This window comes from Nipponia nippon, unplaced genomic scaffold (assembly GCF_047370975.1).
Source record: "Nipponia nippon isolate SJK-2023a ecotype South Korea unplaced genomic scaffold, ASM4737097v1 scaffold_1, whole genome shotgun sequence".
Classification (NCBI taxonomy): domain Eukaryota; kingdom Metazoa; phylum Chordata; class Aves; order Pelecaniformes; family Threskiornithidae; genus Nipponia; species Nipponia nippon.
In genome coordinates this window covers 167,484,650-167,507,900 of record NW_028262290.1, presented here as the reverse complement: position 1 = coordinate 167,507,900, position 23,251 = coordinate 167,484,650, and the positions used below count along the sequence as shown (strand labels likewise).

Genomic DNA, 23,251 nt, shown 5'->3' with positions numbered 1-23,251 from the left:
GCGGGCAGGGCCACGGCTGTTTGCACAGGGGGCTGCTCCCCGAGCCGGGAGGAGGGGGGTGCTTGGGCAGCGGGGGTTAACTTTACAATAAAACTGGTGAAAAGCGTGCAAAGTCCGTTCTGTTTATTGGTACAAGGCAGCAGCCGGCCCACGGCCCCTGCCCGGCCGGGGTTGGCACGAGGCGACCCCCATGCCCCCCCCCGGGGCACAGCCCCCCGCCCGGCTGCCCCGCGGGGACCCTCGGTGGCAGCGGGGCCAGCCCGGCCGCGGTGCACGGGGTGCTGCTGCCGGCGGCTGTGGCGCGGGCAGGGGTGCAGAGCGCTCCCCCCCCTCCAGCCTCAGCCCCCTGGGCACCCCTCAGCCTGGCACGCTCGGTATAACGCTGTTTATTGCCATTTAAATTACTCTGTTAAATAAAACACGGTGGGATTTTGGAAACGCCCGATTGTCCGGTGGGAGCCCAGGGCCCGGCTGGGGGCTTGCGGAGGGGCTGGGGCAGGACCTGCAGCTCTGCTGGGGGTGACGGGGGGGCTCTGCCCCGTGGCGCGGTCAGGAGGTGCCCCAGGGGGGCCGAAGGCCCGGCCCGGCCCAGGAGGGGGGCGGGGGTCCCCGGCGGGGCGAGGCCGCGGGCCGGCCGCTCTTTGGCAGGTGCCCCCCGAAGGCACGGGGAGCGCGGGGCGCCCGTCCCGGGCTGGGCACGGCTGCGCAGCCGCTGCCCCCGTCCCCGCGCAGGGCGGCGGCGCGGGGGCCTGGCCGTGCCCGGCCCTGCGCCTGCGGGCAGCTCGCCGGCCGGCGCGCGCTCACACCGGCATCGGCATCTCGTTGTACTCGTCCACACCTTCCCGCTCGTCAAAGATGGGCTCGGCCTCGTCTGCGTCCAGCTGCGGGGAGATGGCGACTGAGCGGGCAGCTCCCTCAGCGCCCACCCACCCACGTGGGTCCGGCCGCCACGGCCCGAGCACCCGTGGGCACAAGGGACGTGCTGCACGGAGCAGGTACTTACACACTTCATCTCCCGGTCGGTGAAGATGCGGCTGAGCAGGCACATGCGGAGTGGCACCGTGAGGATGAGGATGAAGGGGAAGGCCAGGGAGGCCACCGTGGACATGACGGCCCAGAGCACGGCCAGGCACGCCAGCTGCAGCCCGGTGAAGAGGTGCATGCGCAGCGTCCGCACCTGCGCGGCGCCGGGCGTCAGCAATGGGCGTCAGCGCCGGGGGCACGCGCGTGCTGGAGCCCCCCATCCCCCCTACCCCAGGCACCGCCTGCCCCCAGCGGGACCCCCCCCGGCCAGGGCACGGCTCCCCACGGCCTCCCCAGAGGAACTGCCCTGGCCCCCCGACCCCCCAAACGGGGCTCTGCCAGAGGCTGGCCGGCGGACGCCCCGGTGCCTGAAGCCCAAGGGTGCCCCGGGCTGGCTGCTGCCCCAGGCGCGGGTCCCACCCCCGGGCCCCCCTTCACCTTTTTGACGTAGGTGACGTCAGGGTGGTGCTTGGGGGGCATCAGCAGCAGCTGCAGGCGCTCGTAGAACTGGATGCCATTGAGGGAGGTGACGCCCATGTAGAGGAAGATCCCGAAGAGCACGGCCAGCGGGATCTGCCGCAGCAGTTTCCCGATGACGATGGACAGGCCTGGGCCAGAGCAGAGTCAGCCGCGGTGCCCGGGGAGGGGGCAGCCCCCAGCCCCATGCCTCCCTGCCCGCTCACCCCCCGCGCTTGGGGAGGGCCCTGCGGCCCCGGTGTGCACGTGGGACAGGATGGCCACGCCAACTTGGCCAGGGCTTGGGGCACCCCAAGCTCCTGTGGGCCCAGCTGCTCCCCCCACCGCTGCTCCCTGCCCCGCCACAGCTCCCCAGGGCTGCCCGGCCCCCGCAGCCACGCGGGACGGAGCGGGGCCGGCCGGGCCCCACAGCGGGCAGGCTGGACCTACCGACGAGCACGGCCACCAGCAGCCCAGTGACCCGCTGCTCCTTCACCTCCTGGATCTTGGGCTTGTCCCCGGGCGCCACAGCCTTACTCATGACGGTGAGGGCGTTGGCGTGCGTGACGGAGCGCACCGTGGCTGCGGCGAGCCACGGCAGCCCAAAGAGTGCGAAGAAGCCGCCCATGGCCACAATGAGCAGGAGGTCAAGGTGGAACCCAGAGCCCTTCTGCAGCATCCGCTCCTTCTTGCTGATGATCAGCCTGGGCACAAGGGCAGACTGTTGGCGTGGCTTGACAGGACTTGGCACGGCACGGCACTGCAAAGCTTGGCATGGCACGGCCCGGCACAGTTCAGCATGGCACAGCTCAGCACGGCATAGCATAGCTTGGCCTGGCACAGCGCGGCACTGCACAGCTTGGCGCAGCTCAGCACGGCACAGCTCAGCATTGCACGGCATGGTACGGCACAGCTTGGCATGGCACAGCTTGGCATGGCACACCCTGCCCCGCTCCTGCCCCACACGGCCCTGCCGGGCCCCCAGCCCTGCCCCGCTGCGCTCACGTGGTGATCTGCGTCTCCATGAAGATGAGGATGAAGACAAGGATGGCGGGGAGACCGCAAGCCACCATCATCCAGACGGGGAAGTCGCTCTTCTCGCCCAGGGGGTTGATCACCCAGCCCCGTTTGTCCGGGGCCGTCACCGAGAACCCGCTGGGCACGCTCAGCTTCTGCGGGGGGAAGGCGAGAAACGCCGGGGTGGGGGCGCTGGCTCTGCCGCCGGCACGCAGCTCCCCCAGAGCGAGGGGTGCCACGGGCAGGGGGTGAGCCGTGGAGGCACCGGGACCTGCCGCAGCCGGACTGCAAGGGCTCCCGGCAAAGCGGGGAGCCAGAGGCGGCCGAGCACCGTGGCAGCGGCGGCAGGGACAGACGGTGCCGCACGTGCTGGGAGCAGCTGACCTGCAGCCAGGACGGCAGCAGGAGAGCGGGACCAGGGCCCCACAGGATGGTGGGGGGTGGGGGTCCCACCCAGGGGGGCGGTTGGGTGCTGACCTGTGTGTAGGTGTCCTGGATGCTGTAGTCCACCAGCACCATCACCAGGATGGCAATGGGCACCCCGAAGTCCCCGATGAGCCGCCGGATCTGGAGGAAGAGCAGCGTCAGCCCGGCCCTAGCCCCACCGCCCGGCCCCCCCGGCCCAGCCCTGCCCCCAAAGCTGGGCTCACCCCAGGGCCCCACGCAGCGCCCGTGCCGCCGTCCCGCCTGCCCCACGCACCCGTCCGGGGAAGAACCGGCTGTTCTTGAACTTGCGCAGGAAGAAGGCGATGAAGAAGGTGCCAGCCATGAGCACCAGCGAGAGCAGCGCCGTGTTGGGCTGCCCCGTCACCTTGGCTGCGGCGCGGCCGGCCGTGCCGTTGGCTGGGGCCGTGCTGGTGTTGCTCCACGCCTCTGCCTCTGCGCCCGTGTCGTTCGCCCGCAGGCAGCCGTGCAGGGGGTGCTCCTGGAAGATCTGCGGCAGCACGACGCTCAGGCCGGTCCTGCCTGTCCCCGCCCCGCGGGCTCCCCCACCCCCACCCCGCCAGCTCACCTTGGCCAGCTTGGAGAAGGTCTCATAGATGAAGATGAGGGAGATGAGGAAGGCGAAGATCTCCTGGGTGAAGCGGGAGACGAAGCGCACCAGGAAGCTGCCCTCGAAGGCCACCATGACCAGCACGATGAGGATGAGCCAGAAGCCGATCCAGACGCGCCCCACCAGGTACTCCAGCTCGTTGGACGTGCAGAACTGCCAGTGCCACGCGGACGGACGGACAGGCAGAGGGACAGGCAGTGTCAGCAGGAGGGATGGCTGCAGGGCTGGGGCAGAGCCCCGGGCAGCGGGGCAGGGAGCAGTGGGGCCGGGGGGATGTCTGCCCCACAGCACCCAGGAACGTCCCGCCGCCCTGCTCCTGCCCACGGCGGCTCGCCCTGCCCCTCACCGTGAAGAAAGCCTCCTCGAAGACGAGCAGGGGCCCCGAGAAGCCGATGACAAGCAGGGGCTGGGCGCCCAGCAGGCAGAAAAGCACGCCCTGCAGCGATGTGGAGATGATCAGCTCAGACACCCCGATCAGGTCCTGTGTCTTCTCCCCTGCGGGCAGGACAGGCTCAGACACACCCGCCAGCCTTCATCCCCGGCGTCACAGCTGATGGCAGCTCCTCTCCTACCCGCTCCCTCCTGCAGCGCACGCGCGGGGCGGCACGCAGCACCCACGCCTGCAGTGCCCCATGCAGTGCCCCGCTCCGGCCCCCTGTGCAGTGCCGTGCCCCCCAGCACTCACCCAACAGCCCTCCAAAGGTGATGGCCGGCGACAGCGCGGCGAAGTAGATGAAGATGACGGCCGCGATGCACTGGGGGTTCAGCGCGTCCCTGAAGTCACTCAGGTACTTGGGGTACCGCCGCCGCACGTCCCGGATCAGCCCCCCAAAGGGCCGGCCCGTGCGCCGCAGGGGGTCATCATCCTCCTCGCCCTCGCCCTCCACCACCTTCAGCTTTAGCAGCGCTGCGCCCCGCAGAAAGACAGACAGACGGACGGATGGTGAGACCCTGCCAGCCGGGTGCCCCCCCCCAGACCCTGCCCCAATCCCGCCCTGCTCCCAGCCCTGCCGGCACCTTTCTCCTCGGGGGACTTGGGCTCCAGCAGCAGCCGCCGCTCCTGCTCCTCCCTCTTCTTCAGCATCTCGCGCTGGAAGTGGGCGACGCTGCGCAGCAGCTCCTCGCCCTGCACCTCGGAGGGCGGCAGCACCACGCTGCAGTCCAGGAACTCGTTGATGGCGTTGAGGAGGTCGTGGCGGTCGTCGGCCAGGTACGCGGCCTCGTGGAATTGCTGGCGGGGCGACGGCGGGGTCAGAGCGCCCGTCCGGGGGCACCGCGGGGCCCCGAGCCCGGCCGCGGCGGCACGGCCCCGGCAGAGACGCGGCGCTCACCTTGTCGGACATGAGGGTGGAGATGGAGCGCCCGATCTCGTGGTAGTCCATGTGGGTGCTGCTGGGCCCCAGCAGCACGAAGAGGAACCGCACGGGGACGGGCACCTCCAGCACCGAGTCCAGCTCCACCGCCTCCTGCAGCCGCACGAAGGCCATGGTGGGCTGGTCCAGGAACTCCACGCAGCCTGGGGGACACCGGGGGTCACCGCGAGGCTCACTGGGGCACCGTGGGGCGCAGGGGGTCTCTGCGGGAGCCTGGCATGCGGTCCCCAACCCCCCACCCCCCCGCCCAGCCCCCACCACCCCTCCGTACCCACAAGCACCACCGTGGCCTCGGCGTTGTCCGGGATCTTCTCCAGCAGCTTCAGCTCGTGCTTGGACTTGGAGCGAGTGATGCCGGCCGGCGGCGTGGGGGTGAGGACCTCCCTCTGCGGGGACAGAGTGCGCAGCAGCGCTGGGGTCAGGGCCCCTCCCGAGGATGAGGAGCCCGGGAGGAAGGCACGGGCAGAGGGCTGGGGACGGTGCAGCACAGCCGCGGGAGCCAGGCTCACCTCCCGTTCCACATCAACCCGCGTGTCGTGCTCCACGGCGTGGCCGGCAATGAGGGGCTCGGTGACGGCCGGCTCGCTGCCCTCGGCCACGTGGTTGGTGCTGTGGTGGTGCACGAGCAGGGAGCCCAGGCTGCCGGCTGAGATGTTTCGGGGAAAGGAGAAGTCCTTCTCGTCGCTCGGGTGGCTGCGGGACAAAGCCAGGGCTGTCGGTGGTGGCCCGGTGGGAGCCAGCACAGCCTGGCACAGCCATCCCTGCCGGCACGCTGCATGCTGGTAGCCCCGGGGACAGCATTGTCCCCACGGCCGTGGGGAGCAGAGCCCGGTGCCCGGCGGAGGGGGGGCTGCGGGTCGCTGCCCCCCCGCGCTCACCTGTGCTTGAGCAGCAGGGCCCGCAGCACGTTGGCGCGGTCCTCGGCCCGGATCTGGTCGGTGATGACCATCTGCTCCACCACCTGGTGAGCCACTCCCGGCAGCGTCTTCTGGTCCAGGTCGAGGAGCACAGCCCCTGGGTGAGGGAGGGGGGGCTGAGGCAAGCGGGGCCAGGGACCCCCCCCCGCCCGGGCCCCGTGGGGCCGGCGCTGCCTCCCTACCGTGGGACAGGGTCTTGCGCAGCTCCAGGAGGCTGCGGAAGGACAGGGAGGCCACATGGGGCTTGCCCCAGCGGTCCGTCTCCTCCTCCACGTCCTCCTCAAACTTGATCCAGCGTGCCGTCTCCTTCCACTGCAGCTCCTGGTTCTTGTCCGCCACCAGCTCGTTCAGCTCCACGAACACCTGCCGGCACAGCCAGCTCAGCGCCAGGACGGCAGGGACCCCCACGGCGACGGGGCCACGGGCAGACAGCCCCCCTCTGCAGCACCCCGAGTGAGACGCGCCCACCCAGCCACTCCCCCGCTCCTGCACCGCGCTCCGGCTCCTCCACCACGCCCGGGACCCCCAGCCCTGCCCGCGCCCCGGGACCCCGCACCTCATGGGGCTGCCGGTCCTGCTTGCGGTGTCGCGTGCTGGGCTCCTTGTGGTCTTTGCTGACGTGGACCACCTGCGCCTTGGCACTCTTCCGGACGAGGTGCCGGCGCACCCCCGGCACGTCCTCGAAGCGGTGACCTGCCGGAGACGGGGAAGACAGCGATGGCGGTGGGCGGGTGACCTGCAGAGCTCACAGCCCCGCATCTCGAGCCCCGGCCCGGGGGGGCCGCTGAGCCCCGGCCCCGGGCAGCCCAGGGGAGCTGTGGGCTGGCAGCCTGCCCCGGGGCAGCTCCGAGCAGAGGGACCCGAGCCGGGGCCAGGGGAGGACCATCACAGCCCCGGGGTCCGTGAGCACGGCAGGGCGGCACTCGGCGGGGGAGCGGGGATGCGGTCTGCGTGCTGGCGAGCGCTGCGGCACCTTGGGCTGCTTCTCCAGCGCCAGGGCTGGTGGTGACGAGCAGGAGCCGAGGTGGCTCCTCACGCTGGGGTCACCCGTGCCCCCCGCGCCAAGGGCTGCCTGTGCCCGTCAGCAGGCGGATGCTGCTGCAGGCAGCGCTCCCTGGGGAGCTCTGAGGCAGAAGCGTCACCCGCCGCCCTGGGAGTCCCCGAGCTGCAAATCGCCAGGGGCTGGCGAGCACCCGGGGGAGGCACCACCACTGCCTCCGGCTCCAGCCGCCCCAGGCACCAGCTCCTGGCCGCGCTCCACGCAGACACGGACCTGGCCCATCCCCAGCACCCTGAGAAGGGGTCCCCTGTGGCCGTACCCAGCGCCTGCAGCAGGGCTAGAGTGTGCGCCCAGCCTGGCTCTGCTGCAGCCATGGGGCAGCCTGGCACTGCCGGAACCACCGGCCCCAGCCCCGCTCACCCCAGCACACGGCTCGGCTCCTACTGTGCCGATGGCACGCTGCCAGCGCAGCCCCCGGGGCGCAGGGTGTCCCCCACTCACTTTTCATGTAGTCCAGGTCGGCCGAGGCCAGCGTCTGGGCCTCCGACTCGTCTGTCGGCATCTTCTGGTACCGGGCCTGCTCCACACCCGTCATGCTGCCGATCCGCCGCCGCTCGTGCAGGTTGTAGCTGCGGTGCCCCGGCTGCGACTTGGGAACGGGGCGACCGGGGGAGCCAGCCTCGGCGGCGGCCGCTCCCTCCGCTGGACCTCCCTCCTCCACATCGGGGCTGCGAGGCAGGCGCCCACCTCAGAGCCGAGCCCCCGCTCTGCCCCCCAGCCCTGCCGTGGGGCAGCCGGAGGGGGCTGCCTGCCCCCGAGAGCCCCAGCCCCGTCCAAGCCCCAGGCGAGCCCCGGTGCTGCCTGGCCCCTGCTCACCTGCCTGCCCGGGTTTGCCTGGGGGACGCGGACCCACAGGGCTCCGGCGGGGAGCCGGGCAGCGCCGTGGGGGCCGCTGGCTCCTCTGCCCGGCGCTCGGTCACCTCATCCTCCTGCAGGAAGAACTGAGACAGGGCATGGGAGGAAGCGGCTGCCGTGGAGCCGTGTCCCCCGGCCGCAGGCGCCACGGGCTCCCGCTCCTCTCCAGCTCCCGCTGCCCCGGCTGTGCCCAGCCACCCGCCCCGAGAGCCCCCGGAGCAGGTCGGGCACAGCATTGCCCCCGCACCCAGCCTTGCCCTCACCTGCACCGCCTCGGGTGGGCCGGGCTGCGGGAGCTCCTCCGCCAGCCGCTCCGTCTCCGTATCACATGCCTCGTCCTCATCCTCTTCGGCCTCCTCGATGGTGGGGGTCTCGCCGGGGACTGAGGCGCGGCGGTGCTTCTTTTTGCCCTTTTTCGGCACCCCCTTCTTGCGGCGGGTGTCAGGGGGCAGGTGCGTGGAGAGCGGGTGGTGGATGTGGTGGGACGACTGGCGGTGGTCTGCAGAGGACAGGGTAGGGTTGGCACCTTGCCTGCCTGCTGCCTGCCCGCTGCCCGCCCGCTGCCTGCCCGCCCGCTGCCCCCCAGGCCCCACTCACACTCAAAGTCTTCCTCGCCATAGCTGCGCCCGGCCTCCTCCGCGTTGCGGGGGTGCGCGTCGCACAGGATCTCCTCGAAGCGCTCCACGCCCAGCGCCTTGTTCAGGTCCTTCTCCTCCTCCTCCCCAAACGCGGGCGAGCCGGCGCCCAGCGCTTCCTGCTCGGGCTGCAGGCCGGCAGCGGGGCTGAGCGGGCGCTGGGCACTCCCGGCAGCCCCCAGCGTGCCCCAGTCACGCAGCCCTGCGTGGCGGGCACCCCAGACGGCGGCTCTCCGGTGTCCCCAAAGGCCCTGCACCCAAGGGACGCGCCCCCCGGTGCGCTGTGGGCTGTGCACCCCGGCTGCGCCCCTGGGCTGGGTGCCTGCCGCGCCATTTGCACCCAGCGCACGCCGTGCCCCCAGCCTGGGTGCTGTGCTCCAGTGCCGCGCTCCCCCCAGCACGCCGGTGCCCTGCTCCCCAGTGCAGCCCGACCCCGCATCCCCCGCACAGTGCCCTGGTGCCGCGCTCTCCCCCTGTACCCCCAGTACCCCCAGTGCCCTGCTCCCCAGTGCAGCCCTAACCTGGCATCCCAGGTGCCGCGCGTGCCCCAGCACCCCGGTGCCGTGCTCCCCAGCCGGCCCGGACCCAGCACCCCCAGTGCCCCCCCCGTCCCAGTGCTGCGGGTGGGCCCCAGCTGTGGGTGCTGGGGTGCGAGGGGTGGACCCCTGGGCTGGGGATGGGGGGCTGCTGGGGGGGTACGGACGTGCAGGGCTGGGGGGGCCGGGGGGTGGGGGTGGGGGGGGGGTGGGGGTGCAGGGGGTGGGGGTGCGGGGGCCCGAGGGTGCGGGCCCGGGGGTGCGGGGGGCGCGTCCCCGCCCGGCCGGTCCTACCTGAGTCATGGCGGAGCCGCGCTCCCGCCGCAGCTCCCGCAGCGCTTTATCGGCGGCGCGGCCCGGCCCGGCCCGGCCGGGGATGGGGGCGGCGGGGGCGGGGGGCGGGGGGCGGCGGCTCCTTCCCCGGCCTCGCCAAATATTGACGGAGCCGCCCCGCGCCCGCCTCAAGGTGACAGCGGCCCGCAGAGGGCACCGGCTGCGCCCGCAGCATCGGGCTGCGCCGGCCCCCCCGGCCGAGCTCCGGGCCCCGGGAAGGCACCGAGCCCCGGCGCTGCACCGGCCCCCCCGGAAGGCACCGACCTCCGGGAAGGCACCGACCCCCCCGGCCGAGCTCCGGTCCCCCGGGAAGGCACCGAGCCCCGGGAATGCACCGACCCCCCCGGCCCTGCTCCGACCCCCCAGCAATACACGGCCCCCCGGAATGCACCGACCCCCCGGCCGAGCTCCGGCCCCCGGGAACGCGCGGACCGCCCCCGGAATGCACCGACCCCCCCCGGAATGCACGGCCCCCCGGCAATACACGGCCCCTCCGGGAAGGCACCGACCCCCCCGAGCAATGCACAGCCGTCCCCCCGGTAACGCACAGCTCCCCCCTCCCCCCCCCCGTACCTTACCGGTAAAGCCCCGGTAAGGCGGGAGCTTTGCCCCCCCGCCCCTGCTGGGGCTGCACTGCCGCCCCCCCCCGCCCCGGCCCCCCCAGCGACCCCCGGGACGAGGCAGGTCCCAGAGCCCCGGGGTGGGGGGACGTGGGGGCACTGGGACGGGCAGGACGGTGCTGCCCAGACGCGGCAGGGGCCGGGTGGGGACAGGGGCCCCCCGGGCACCGTCCCCTGCCGGGGCGGCGGGTGGTGGGCTCTGCCTGCTGGGACACCCCGGGCAGGGCGGCGGGGTGCCAGCCTCCCTGGGGACAGCCCGGCACCCCGTGTCGGTGCCCCACAGCGCGTGCCGGCCCCCCCCACACCCCCCAGCCTGGCACGTCCTGGCCCCCGTCCCCACCGCGCGGTGACCCCAAAGCCCCCGGGCCCTGCCCGGGATGGGGGTACCGTGATGGGGGTGACAGGGAACAGGCGGACCCACGCCGTCCCATCACACCCACGCCCCGCAGCATCGAGGCCGCCACATGACGACGGCAGCATCAGGCCACGTCCCCTGCCCGCATCCCCCCGCTCCTGCCACGTCCCTTCCACCGCCCCCAGCGACCCCTTCCGACGCCCCACGGCCCTCCCAGACCCTCCCACCCGGTCCGCGCAGTGCTGCGCCCCGCAAACCCGCCGGTCTCCATCCTCCACCCCCGGTAGCGCCCTGGACACTCGGCGGCGCCCGGCGAGGCAGCCTGATGCCAGCCCCCAAACCCCCGTGCCCCGGCCCCAGGATCCTGCCAGCCCCAAAACGGCCCTGGGCTCCCCATCCGCTGCCCACGTGACCACGCCGCGCGTCCCTGCCGCCCCCGTGGCCTGGTCCCTCCGGCGCCCGCATGCAGACCCTGCCCACAGCGATTCTCAGGACCCCCTCACCAAACCCGCCTCGTCCCCGGCCCGGCGTGACCGAGCGCCCGCGTCCCCACGTGTGCCGCAGCCAGCGGTCAGCGGGGCCGAGCTGCTCCCGAGCTGCCGCCCCGTCCTGGGGCGATGCCCCGCGGCCCTGCACGCTCCCTCGCCCGTGGGATGCCCACGGCTCCGCCAGGCCCAGCCTCGGCGCCCGGACGGGGGGGACGGGTGCCCTCGGCCGGGTGTCAGGGGACGAGGGACCTGCCAGCCCGGCAGCCCGGGCGAGGCCGCGGCTTACCCGGGAGCTCAGGAGGAAATCCATGGGTGGCAGAGCCGCGAGGAAGGGGCCGCAGGTCCCATCCCCGGTCACGTGCGTGGCGATGGGGACTTGCCCAACGGCACCGGGCAGTCGCGCAGCACGACGCAAAGGGTTAATCATTAACTCTGCTCCCGAACCCACACGACAGCTGTGCGGCGCTGGCACTGCTGGCACCCTGCACAGCTGGGGCAGGTGAGTGGCACCGGCAGAGCCGGCGGCCCCGGCCCAACGCGCCCCAGCAGCGCCTGCCTCAAGGGCACCCACCGCCCCGGCACCGTCGGCTCAGCCTGCCCCAGGCTGGCTGCTGCGGGGCACAGCCCTGCCCCGTGGCCGTGCCACAGGGTGGGTGCCACGGGGCTCTGCCAGCGTGCCACAGCCCTGCCCCACAGGTGCGAGGGCCGTGCCGTGGCACCCCTCGCCCAGCCGGGCAGCGGCAGGGGGTGCAGCCCCACCACCCTCCCGGCAGCCGCACTTACGCTCTGGAAGGCGGAGGAGACGATGTGGTGGATCTCGGAGGACACCTGGGAGTGGGTCATGGCGCTGGCGCGGCGCCCCGGGACGGCCGGCTTAGCCCTTCTCCTTCTCACGGGGGCTCAGGGGACGGCGTCGGGGCAGCATAACCTGGGGGCAGAGAGGGGCGCTCAGGGGCACAGCCAGCGCTCCCCCCGCAGCGGCCATGCCCCGAGGGGCCGCACGGTTGCCGGCTGTCCCCTTTCCCCGGGCACCAGGTGCCACTGCCGTCCCCAGGGCAGCGCCACAGGCTGGGGGTCGGGGTCTGCCCCTCCTCGGCTGCCCGGGGGCCGGGGGGAAGGCGCGGGCAGGGCTGGCCCCGGGGCTGGCTCAGGGCTGGTTTGTCTTGGCAGCCGGTGGGAGCGGGAGAGCAAGGGCCAAGACAAACGAAGGGAGGGGAGCGGAGCCGGGGCAGCGGGACAGGACCCAGCCCCCCCGCTGGCACCCCAGGCGTGCGCCCAGCCCCGCGGGGTGCAGGCAGGGAGCCAGACCCCGGGGGACGTCAGCAGTGACTGCTCCCCCCCAGCCCTGCGAGCCCCCCACCCCTCCCTCCCGGCCCCCACACCTGCCCACCAGCCATCTTCGCCCCACACTTGCCCCTCGGCAGCTCCCCAGGCACCAGGCTGACCCCTCCGGCAGCGGTGTGCTGGGTTTATTGCCGTGGGAGATGGCCCCACGTGACGGTGGGGACCGAGGAGGGTGGTGACGGATGACTGCGTCTCACATGGGTGGCTCACTATCACCATCCTCGTCACCATCACCGGCACCCCTTCCGCCACGCCATCCCCAACAGGCACCCTGGGGCGCAAGCACGGTGGCTGCGGTCAGGCTCGAGGAGCCGCGGTCTCGGCAAACGCCGAGACCGTGGCTCCTCGAGCCTGGCCGCAGCACTGGATCATACCTTCTCTTTGGTTCGGCGCTACCCAGCTCTGGCTGCTCCCTAATCCCCGCTCCCCATCCGGGGCCGGAGCCAGCACATCCACATTCCAAACGAGCGAGCGCAGATTAACCGCCCTGCCGCGCCGCTCTCCCGGGGCACCCGCCAAGCCACAGCCGGCAGCCGAAACTTCCCCCCCCCCCACTCGGGATGGGGACCCCCCAACCCCTGCACCCCATAGTGCCGTGACCGAGGGGGGCTGGCTGCAGCCCCCTGACCGCGGCACGGGTAGTGGGGAGCTGATCCGGGCACAGCTCGTCTCACCAGTGCACCTGCCTGACCCAGCAGGGCTGGAACCGAGCAGGGAACAAGCCAGCACCTCCATTCCCCCCCCAAATGGAGCCAAGACCCCCAAGCTGCCTTTGCTGGGTGATTCGAGGGTGGTGCCGAGGGGTCCCATGGGGCTGCGTCCGCCCAGCCCCGAGGACGGGGACCAGCAAGCGGGGTGCGGGGGCTCCCTGGTGCCAGCGGGAGTGGCTGCTGGGAGCGGGGGTCTCCAGGGCATCGAGGCGGGGGGCAGAGCCCACGGGGAGCGTCAGCGGCGTTGAGTGACCAGCTGGGCACAGCCAGCACCGCCGGTGTCACGCCTGGGCCGAGCTCCCCGCAGGACGGTGCCCCCATCCCACCCACCCTGGGGAGCCGGCGCCAGGCCACCACGGCCGGCAGGTGCTGGGGCTCCGGTGCGGGAAGGCGCTTGCCACTCCTGGCCATAAGCAGCTTTTTGGGTTTAATCCCGCTGACAACTCACAGGAATTAGAGTCCCGGGAACACACTTGGGATTGTTCTCGGGGAACGCCGAGCTGGGAAGCGGCCCCGAGCCGCGCTCTCACCGGCTCTCGGCGCGGGGGAGCTGGGTACCAGCCCCAGCAGCGCCCGCGGGCAGCCGGCTGCCTGCCCCTTGCCTGAAACTGGGGGCTCCCGGCATCCTGCCCCACCAGCCCCTTGCCCCGGGCTTTGGCAGTGCCACCGCAGGGACCTGGCAGGACGGTGCCAGGGCAGGCAAGCCAGCGGTGCCAGGCACGGCTGTGCAGGGGACAACACGGCGCCTGGGAGCCTATGGCCTGACCCTGCTGGAAAGGGTGACGGGCACCCGGGGGGGTGACTTCTGCTTTCCGTGGTGGCGGCTGAGTCACCCGGCAGGCACGGCTGGGCAGCCGGCCAGGAACGGCTCAGCGGCTCGTGCCAGCCCTGCAAAGAGGAGCCCACGAGCCAGCCCGCACCAGGAGCTCCGGCGGCTGCCCCAGGCACCGCGCTGGGTCGGCGCCCACCTGCCCCGTGGCCGGCCCTGCTCCCCAGGGCGTTCCCGCACCCCGGGATGGGGGGCAGCGGGGGCCGGGGCCGATGAGCCGGGATGCCCAGCGGCCGCAGGGTTGCCCCACTGCAGCTCCGCTTGTGTTGGCGCTCAGTGCTGTGCCGCTGACACCACGTGGCTCCGGGCACCGGCACGGCTGCGGTGCCACCACCTCGCCCTCTCCGGGCCCAGCCGCGGGGCAGGAGGGTCGGGGCTGCGTGCTCTGGCTGTGCCACGCAGGGGCAGGCTGGCAGGGGCGGCAGCAGCACCCACGGCAGCGCCAGCCCCAGCCCCGCGTGCCACGCCACGCCGCGCCCCGCGTGCGGCCTCCCCGGGCCGGCGGTGCAGCACAATGGCCCCTTGTGCGAGGGAACAGGCCGCTCCGATAAGCGGGGCAGGTCCGCAGATACGGCCACGGGCTGCCAACACCGCACCGCTAATTACCGGCTGGCTCCGATCAGAGCCTGTGCGCGAGCCGGCTCGGCGGCTCCCACCGGTGCCGGAGTCGCATTCCTGGGACCGGCCCCGGCCTGCCCGCCTGATCCGCTGAGGCGATTAGAGGGCTCGGCCCCGGCCACACGCCCCACGCCGTGGGGGCTGCCCCACGGGGCCCACGCGCCCACAGCCCCCTCCCGCGCCCGGCCCCACCGCTGGCACCCGCCAGCACCACACGGGCTGGCGGAGGGTTGAGCAAGGCGGGAAGTGAGGCAATGCCGCTGCCGGCCCTTCTGTGGCTGCGGCAGCCACGTCCCCACAGCACAAACCCAAAACCCCAGGAGGGGTAACGGGACGGGGAGCGGGGGAGCCGTGGGGCAGCGGGGGCCAGCCAGAGCGCGGCTGCCCGCTCCCCTGTGCCAGTACCGCCGGCAGCACGGTGCCTCCTCACACCATGTCACCCAGCCTGGGGATGGGCCGGCAGCGGCAGTGCCGGGAGCAGGTCCCCGACGCGGGGTCAGCACACACACACACACACACACACGTGTACCATGCACGTTTGCGCCCACAGCCAGGGGTGAGGCTGACGGTGACCACCGCGCCACGTCTGGTCAGGAACCAGAGGCACATCTGCAGCCCCGGCCTGCCCTGTGCCGCGGTGACGGCGAACACACGGCGTCCCTTGCCACCTTCCCGCTGGCAGCCACCTCCCAGGAATGCCTCGTACCCAATTTCCAGGCAAAACTGCAGCAGGGTGAGCCTGGCTCAGGTCAGGCTGTGCCCATCGCGCCAGGCAGACGCGCCCCGCTCTCCCCAGCCTGCCCGGCACGGCGAGGCTGCGCCCTGGCCGCACAACCCACCCGCCCCGCAGCCCAGCCCGGGGATGGCGACGGCTGCCCCGGGGGTCTCTGTGCCCCCCAGGCCTGTCCCCCCGCCCTCCTGCTGCCATTGCTGCCAGCAGCGATGCTGCACCGGCTCCTTGACTGGGGCTGGGGACACCAGCATGGGCCACCGAGCCGCAGCACTCAGCTGCCATGGGGTGACACTCACTGCCTGCAGCCCGGCAGGATGGGCTCCCCCCACCCCCTGCACCGTGGGGAGCACAGCCCACAGATGCTGCCTGGACACGGAGCCATGGCCAGCACCCGCCATGGCTCCTGGGCCACGGCCGGCCCCCCCAGGCCCGTGCCGCAGCGGGAGCAGAGCCCCGTCCCCGTGTGCCACGCAGGCCCGCTGCCTGCACAGACCCTCACCGCGGCAGGGGCTGCCCAGACCCCGGGCTCCTGCCGGGACGGCTTCCTCGGGCACAGCCAGCGGGAGGGAGAGGATGGTCTGGCACAGCCACGCTCATCCCGCTGCTCCTTGGGGAGCTTGTGTCCCAAATGCGGGAGCCACGAGCCGGTGCCGGCAGAGCTGCCCCAGCACCGGCACTGCTCCCGGGGCTGCACCAGCACCCGCTCCCCCACAGGCAGCGCCCCGAGGCAGAGCTGCGCCAGCACCCCGACGGTGCCCAGGCTCTGCTGTGCCACCGCGCAGCTCCGGCACGCACCGCCAGCACCCGCGGTGGCCATGTGCTGGCCTCCCACCTGCACAGGCAGGGCATGAGCCCTGGCTCCCTGCACCCCAAAACGGAGAGCGGTGCCGAGAGGGGTCCCGGCAGCGTGCCCCAGCTCCCCCGCCCACCCCCGAGCACCGGCAGGCAGGAGACCACCCAGAGCTCCCAGCAGCCCCTCGCTTCCCGGGCAGCATCCGTGCCCCGTGCCCAAGGGCCGGAGGCCGCCGAAGGTGTCCGCATGGCACGGGCCAGCTGCTCCTGCTCGCCCCGCTGCCCCCTGCCCAGCTCACCTGGCTGCTCCGGGAGATGCCCGGGAGATCCCGCCGCCCCGAGCGCCTCCCGGGCGCCCACCTGGGGCCCGCACCCCCCCACGGCCGCAGCGGACGCCGCGGGACGGAGCAGGGCCAGGACAACACCGCCTGTGGCACAGCTCCCATCCCGGCAGAGGTTTTCTAGACACTGCAACTTTAGAAGCCGCCACCAAAAATATCCTCCCCCCGCGCACCCCCCGCCCCGCGACCTCGAAACCGCCGGATCTGGGAGATGAATCACGGTGCTGCACAGCTCCGCGCCCACGCCCACGCCAGTGCCACCGCCGCGCCCGGGGACCGGCCCCGGGGGGGCCGGCAGGCAGGGCAGGCGCAGCCGCCGCAGGCAGGGGCGGCCCCACGGACCCCGCAGGATGCGGCCCGGCGGCGTGCTCCTCCCCACCGTGGTTGCCAGCCCCCCGCCACCCCACCACCACGGCCCCCTCGGCCCAGCCCTGGAGAGGCCGGGCCCCCCATGAGAGGCTCCCGCCGCCCCGGCCGGCAGTCCCCACTGCTGTCCCCGGCCCAGCCCTGGGAAGGGGCAGGCACGGCTGCCTCCCCCGTGGACCCGCTGCCCCTGTGCCGCGGTGCCAGGCTCCGTGTGCCACCCCAGGACATGCCCCGGCACTGACCCCTTGGTCCCCGGCGGCTGCCCTGGGGTCCCAGCCATGAGAAGGGCTGTGGTCAGCCCTCCACACCATCACCCATGGCAGGGCCGGGGGCCATACGCCCACCCACCCGCGGCTGCCTGGAGGCCAGGGAGGTGTGAGCCTGGCTGTGCCGCTCCGTCCCCCGCCGGCCCCGGCACAGGCAGGCGGTTCTGCCCCACTCACCCCATCGCCTGCTGACCCGGCAAGGCTGCAGCTCCGGTCACACTCCTGCTGCTGCCGGCTTCCCACGGAGGCTGCTGGGCGCCTGCCTGGCCGGCGAGCGTCCCCCAGGACCGGGAAGTGCCCCAGCAGGAGACGGAGTGGGGCCCTCGGTACGACGGGGCCCTCGGCCGGCGCAGCCCCTCCGGCTGCCTCTCCCGCGGGCCGAGCCCCTGCCCTCTGCCACGGGGCCGGAGCGGGGCCGTGGGCAGTGGGCAGCCACGCTCTGCCCCGCCGCACCGCGAGCTGCCGAGTGCCGGATGCTGCCGGGAGCTTTTATACCGGCGCGAAAGAAAAAAATCAGCAGCGGCGGCGGCAGCAGCGAGAGTCTTTGTTTCGGCAAGCCTGCACCAGGCCACTTTATCCAAACAGAGCAGCGGTGCCAAGTCCCGGAACAGCTCCTCGGGCAGCCCCACCTCTGCGCCGCGGCTCCCGCTGGGCACGGGGGCAGCCAGCGTCGAGTGCCAGCGGCCAGGGATGGGCGAGTGCCAACGGAGAGGCCACGCTCCTGCCCCGCGGAGCAGCCGGCCCGGGGGGCCATGGCGGGGACACAGCCCCGCAGCCCCAGGAGCGCAAGCAGGAGCAGGCGCCGGGGGCTTCGCCTGCACAGGTGCGGTGCTCGGCACCCTACGAGGGGACAAGCACCGGGACGTGCTGGATGAGGGCTGTGGGGCAGGCAGACGTGGGGCAGAGAGCGGGAAGGAGCTGGTGGCAGCCTGCACCCCCCCCGCCAGCCTCGGCGCCCCTGGCAAGCCCCGGCGCGGCGTCCTCAGGCAGCCAGCCCGGTCCCTGCGGCCGCCCGGTCCCCTCTAATGACAGGGCTGCGCTTATGGGGGCCGTGCCGGGGATCGCGGCCAGACTCCCCCACCCCACAGCTCTGCGTGGGGACCCGGCCAGGTGGCGGCTCCCACGGCCCCCTCCCTTCCGCCGGCTGTGCCAGCATCCCCGATCAGGGGGTCACCGCTGTGGGGCCACCCCCATCCCACCCCGGGACGTTGCAGGGGACGGGGGCGGCAGGAGCGTCCCCCATCCCGTCCCAAGGACGCTGCTGCCGCCCCCGTCCCCTGCAACGTCCCCGCCCGCCCCGGGGAGCGCCGAGCCCACCCTGCGGCACCATCACCGCCCTCGCTACAGTGGCGCGGAGCAAAGCTGGGCAGGGAGAGGCTGCAGCCCCTCATCAGCGCGGGGACCCTCCAGGGCCGGCCCCACCACGCGCCTTCGCCTGCGGACCCCGACGGCAGCGTTCCTCGGCGGGGCACGTGGCCGGGCAGGACCCGCACCCGCCGGGCACAGGCAGGAGGGCAGCGAGGGAGGGGGCAGCCAGAACCCTCCCACAGCGGCGCGGGGCAGCGCCCGGGGGCTGGGGAGCAGCGAGGGGGCGCGGGGCAGAGCCCACCGGTGCAGCCCTTGCCTGGGCTCGGGGCCAGCCCCGTCCCTGCTCCCGGGAGGGGGCCGGGGTGGACGGGCTGCCCGCGGGGAGCCGCAGGCGCCGGTGCCAGGAGGGTCGTTAGGGCGATCAAATCCCGCGCTCCTGGCAGCCGCTTGAACCGGTGCAGCGACCCCGAAGAGCATGACGGCGGGGCCGGGCAGCCCCCACCGCCTCGAGGCTGAGCCCCCGGCGGGACCGGGGACGGACCCCTCCCCGCAGCCCCGGGGACCACCACCGAGCCGCCAACGATTCCTGCTCGGAGCAACCCCGTCTCCTGACACCAGATCAGAGATGGCGGGAGCCTCTGGCAGGAGAGCTGTGAGGGCCCTGGGGAGCGGCTCTGCCCGCATCCCTGCCTGCACCAAGCGGCCCAGGGGCAGGCACAGGCGCCGTGTCCCCCGGGACCCGCTGCCCCCCTGCCCCAGGACCCCACGCAGGGCAGCGCCGTCCCCGGTCCGGGGCCGTGGGAGCCCACGCCAGCGTGCGAGTGGGAGAGCGGCGGGGCTGGACCCGTGCCCAGCGTTGCTCAACACCCGCAGCGTTTCGCAAGCGGGCAGCGCTGCTCGCCACCCAGCACCGCACGAGGCGGCTCCCGGCAAGCGCCGTGCCGGGTGGGTGCGACCCCCTGGGCGGCAGCTCTGTGCCGCCAGACAGGGCCACTCGCGGGGACGCGCCGGGACGGGGCTGAGCCTCAGGACGCTCCCTCCGCTCGGCCCTCCAGCCCCCGGCCCCGTGTGCGGCGGGTGCAGGACAGCTCCGGCCGGCCGGCTGCCGCACGCCGGGGCGGCTCCCTGACGCCGCGTTTCTCACCTGCCAAGGGTCGCTGTCGGGCTCAGGAGCCGGGAGGGAAGGGCATGGAGCTGCCTCGCGTCGCTCCGGCCCCCGCTGCAAAATAAAAAGACACCAAGGGCTGAGGCGCGGCGGCAGCGCGACCCCGGCTCTCCCACCTCCCGCGGTGTCCCGGCGCAGCCGTCATCCCGAAAGCCGGCTCCGGCGTGCGACGCTGCCAGGGCCACGCGGGAGCACACGGACGCGGCCCCGGCGGCGGGAGGGGGCCGAGGTGCGACGCCCCGGCCGGCAGAGGCGCGGGAGCCGGCGCAGGCGGGCGGGAGGGGCCCGGGGGTGCCAGCAGGCCCCGGGGGAGCCAGGAGCGAGCGCTGGGGGCACGGAGCCCCGCGGCCCCCGCCCGCCCCGGGACACGGCCTGCGACCCCCGGGCCCCCCCCGCCCCACGGCCGGGCCCCGCCGGGGGGCGCGGAGGCAGCGGCGGGGGGGGGGGGAAAGCGGGGCCGCGGCCGGGCCGGGACTCGGCGCCCCGCAAGGAGCCGCCGGGCGGGCGCGGAGCCCCGGGTCCCGTCCCGGGCGGGGGGGGCCGGGGCTCCCGTGGGGGGCCGGGCCGGGCCGGGAGGGGGCTCGGGGGGCGGCGGGAGCGGCGTGCGGGGCACAGCGCGGGGGAGCGGGGCACGGGCGGGACCAGGCGGGCGGGCAGCACCGGGACCGGACCGGCCGAGCCCTGCCCGGCCACCCCCGCTGGGCGCCAACGCGGCTCCTGCTCCCGCTCCCGGCCCCACCGCTTACCGGAGAGTCCCGCCGCGCCGGGCGGGTCTGCACAGCCCCGCGGGGCGGGAGAGGGAAGGGGAGCGCGCCGGGGCGGGGCGGGGCCGGGGCGGGGCCGGGCGGGTCCCGGCACCGTCCCCGGCGGGCGCGGTCACCGCCCCCCGCGCGGGCCCCGCAGGGGACCCCGCCGCGGCCGGGCCCGGTGCCGCCGTGCCCCGGGGCGGGGCGGGGGGTCCCGGGGATCAAACCCGGGACCGGAGGGGGCGGGAAGGTGCGGCTGGGGGCGTGGCCTGCGCCGGGAGGGGCGGTGCCGCAGGCGTGGCCGGCGCGGGGGCTGCCGGGAGGGGCGTGGTCCGGAGGCGTGGCCGGCGCCAGGAGGGGCGTGGCCTGGGGCGTGGCCGGCGCGGGGGCTGCCGGGAGGGGCGTGGCGGGGGCGGGGCCGGCGCGGGGGCTGCCGGGAGCTGCGGCACCGGCGGCGGCGGGGCCGGGGCCGGGGCCGGGGCCGGGGCCGGAGCCGGAGCCGGAGCGATGCAGAAATACGAGAAGCTGGAGAAGATCGGGGAAGGTGCGGCCGGGGCCGTGCGGGGGAGCCGGGGCGGGCGCGGGGGCCGGGGCCGGGGCCGGGGCCGGTGCGGCGGTGACCCGGCGCGGCGGTGACCCGGCTGCCCGCAGGCACCTACGGGACCGTGTTCAAGGCCAAGAACCGGGAGACGCACGAGATCGTGGCGCTGAAGCGGGTGCGGCTGGACGATGACGACGAGGTGAGGGGGGCCCGGTGCCGGTGCCCGGTGCCCGGTGCCCGGTACCGGTGCGGCCCCCCCCCGAGCGCTCCCCTCTCCCGGCAGGGCGTGCCCAGCTCGGCGCTGCGGGAGATCTGCCTGCTGAAGGAGCTGAAGCACAAGAACATCGTCAGGCAAGGAGGGGCGGGGGCTGCCCCCCCCGGCGCCCCCGGGGCCCGGTCCCCCCGGGCGGGGCGGGGCTGGGCCCGGGCGGGGCGGGGCCTCAGGGTCCCCTTCCCCTCCCAGGCTCCACGACGTCCTGCACAGCGACAAGAAGCTGACCCTGGTCTTCGAGTTCTGCGACCAGGTGGGCACCGGGAGGGGGCGGCACCGGGAGGGGGTCGCACCGGGGCCGGGGTCGCTGCTCCCGCCCCCGCCGCCCCCTGACCCTCGCGGCTCCCCAGGACCTGAAGAAGTACTTCGATAGCTGCAACGGGGACTTGGACCCGGAGATCGTCAAGGTGCGTCTGGGGGGACGCCGGAAGCCCCCGCGACCCGGTGCCGGTCCCGCCGCGGCGGCGTGGGCTGTCACGGGAACCGGGCCGCGGCGGCCGGGGGCTGATGCGCCCCGCCGGGGCCGCCGCTCTTTCCCACAGTCGTTCATGTACCAGCTGCTGAAGGGCCTCGCCTTCTGCCACAGCCGCAACGTCCTGCACCGAGACCTCAAACCCCAGAACCTGCTCATCAACAGGGTGAGGGCCGGGGGCGGGCGCCGGCCCGGGGCGCCCCGGCGGGGCCGGGAGCGCGGTTACGCCGGGGAGCAGGCGGCCGGCTGCCCGCAGCTCCCGGCTCCGTCTCTCCCTCGTGTTTTTGGTCAGCGGGAAAGGGCGGAGGGTGCGGAGCAGCGGCTGCCGCCGGCCCCGAGGCCGGGGCGGGCAGCGGGACGGGGCGTCCCTGCGAAGTCCCGCTGACACGGCGCTCTCGCGGCAGAACGGAGAACTCAAACTGGCCGACTTCGGCCTGGCGCGGGCCTTCGGCATCCCCGTGCGCTGCTACTCGGCGGAGGTGAGATGGGGGCGCCGCGCTTTCGCCGGAGGCCTTCTCCTGGACGGGGGCTCGGCTGTCCCGGCTGGCTGAGCATCTGCCCCGTCCCTCCGCGCAGGTCGTCACGCTGTGGTATCGGCCCCCAGACGTGCTCTTCGGCGCCAAGCTCTACTCCACCTCCATCGACATGTGGTCGGCCGGCTGCATCTTCGCAGGTAGTGCCGCCGGGGGCTGCCGGCACGGGGGGCTGCCGGGGCTGTGGGCCGCGGGGCTGGGGGCTGCGGGGCTGATCCCCTCTCTTCCCTAGAGCTGGCCAACGCGGGGCGGCCCCTGTTCCCGGGGAACGACGTGGATGATCAGCTGAAAAGGATTTTCCGATATCCTGCCCGTGCTGCGCGGGGGCTGCAGCGGGAGGGGGCCGCCCCGTCCCCGGGGCAGGGGAGCGGGAGGGGGCTCGGCCCGGGCTGGGGGGTGGCCTGGGGGGTGGGCGGCTCCCGCGCTGGCTGCAGCGGTGGCCCTTGACCGCCGCCGTCCCCACGCTGCTGGGAACCCCCACGGAGGAGCAGTGGCCGGCCATGGCCAAGCTGCCGGACTACAAGGTGAGGCGCGGGCGGGCGGGGGCCGGGCGGGGGGCGGCGGCCGGGGCTCACCTCTCTGTCCCCAGCCCTACCCCATGTACCCCGCCACCACCTCCCTGGTCAACGTGGTGCCCAAGCTGAACGCGACCGGCCGGGACCTGCTGCAGGTGAGCGCCCTGCCCGTCCCTCCTGCCTGCGCCGGGCGGCTTCCCCGGGGGGAGGGGGGTTCTGGCTCCTTGGGGGGGCGCCCCCTCCCCTCGCAGCCCCGTGCCTGTCGGGGGGGCCGTGGGGCGGGGGGCCGTGGTTTGCCCCCCTCGGCCTCACCTCCCGCCTCTCCCGCCCCCAGAACCTGCTGAAGTGCAACCCGGTGCAGCGGATATCGGCGGAGGAGGCCCTGCAGCACCCCTACTTCACAGACTTCTGCCCTCCCTAGGGACCCCCGGCGCTGGCCCGGCCCCGCGCCGAGCCAGGGGGCAGCACCCCAGCTCCTGGCGCGCTCCCAGCCGCAGCGGGGAGGGGACGGCCCCCCGGGCAGCAGGGGGCACGCGAGGTGAGGAACGAGGTGCCAGCACCCCAGAACTGCAGCCCCCCCCTCCCCCTCCCCCCGTATTTATTAGGTTTTTAACCCAACACCACTCCGGTTCTGCCCCGGCTGCGGGGTGCTGGCGCGGCCCCCCCCGACCCCGACCCCCCCAACGCCGGGGCTGGCCGAGAGCATGCGGAGCCGGCCACGGGGCCACGGTGCTGGTGGAGGAGCAGGACCCTCCGGGACCAGGCGTAGGGACCCCAGTGGGGTGGGACCCCCGCCCCTCCTCTCCCTGCTCCCCCAGGCCCCTTCCCCGGCGGGGGGGGTCCCGGGTGCCAGCTCCTGGGGGCGGGGGGGGCACCCCGTTTCTTTTCTACCGTGCTGCTGTACGTGGGTGAACGTGCGTGTTTGTTACCTCCATAAAGAGCTTCCCTCTCCCCAGCGCCTGCCTCCTCCTTCCTGGGG

At 74.3% G+C, this 23,251-nt stretch overlaps 2 protein-coding genes across 8 annotated transcripts; one reads left to right on the top strand and one right to left on the bottom strand.

Annotated features, from left to right (window-relative positions):
* Positions 1–106: 106 nt before the first annotated feature.
* Positions 107–20,121, bottom strand: SLC4A2 (solute carrier family 4 member 2). 7 transcript variants are annotated; one of them, XM_087732672.1, is made up of 24 exons: positions 19,941–20,121; positions 19,174–19,248; positions 11,506–11,650; positions 8,353–8,518; positions 8,019–8,254; positions 7,717–7,841; positions 7,342–7,568; positions 6,397–6,533; positions 6,023–6,203; positions 5,802–5,937; positions 5,433–5,616; positions 5,195–5,309; positions 4,882–5,066; positions 4,568–4,781; positions 4,236–4,457; positions 3,897–4,045; positions 3,509–3,703; positions 3,197–3,430; positions 2,974–3,063; positions 2,485–2,651; positions 1,930–2,183; positions 1,462–1,631; positions 1,004–1,177; positions 107–881 (listed from the first exon to the last, which is right to left on the bottom strand). In XM_087732672.1, the coding sequence occupies exons 3-24, from the start codon at positions 11,563–11,565 to the stop codon at positions 801–803; spliced, it is 3,702 nt and encodes a 1,233-aa protein (XP_087588798.1). In that variant the 5' UTR covers positions 11,566–11,650; positions 19,174–19,248; positions 19,941–20,121; the 3' UTR covers positions 107–800. The 7 variants fall into 7 exon arrangements, with proteins under 7 accessions (XP_087588798.1, XP_087588807.1, XP_087588814.1 ...); XM_087732681.1 differs by lacking the exons at positions 19,174–19,248; positions 19,941–20,121 and adding an exon at positions 16,899–17,269; XM_087732688.1 differs by lacking the exons at positions 19,174–19,248; positions 19,941–20,121 and adding an exon at positions 16,048–16,176.
* Positions 20,122–20,358: 237 nt separating this feature from the next.
* On the top strand, positions 20,359–23,228 carry CDK5 (cyclin dependent kinase 5). The gene is made up of 12 exons (XM_087733341.1): positions 20,359–20,484; positions 20,592–20,680; positions 20,765–20,832; positions 20,945–21,005; positions 21,103–21,159; positions 21,295–21,390; positions 21,629–21,703; positions 21,801–21,897; positions 21,990–22,059; positions 22,221–22,281; positions 22,347–22,427; positions 22,607–23,228. The coding sequence occupies exons 1-12, from the start codon at positions 20,448–20,450 to the stop codon at positions 22,691–22,693; spliced, it is 879 nt and encodes a 292-aa protein (XP_087589467.1). The 5' UTR covers positions 20,359–20,447; the 3' UTR covers positions 22,694–23,228.
* Positions 23,229–23,251: the final 23 nt, after the last annotated feature.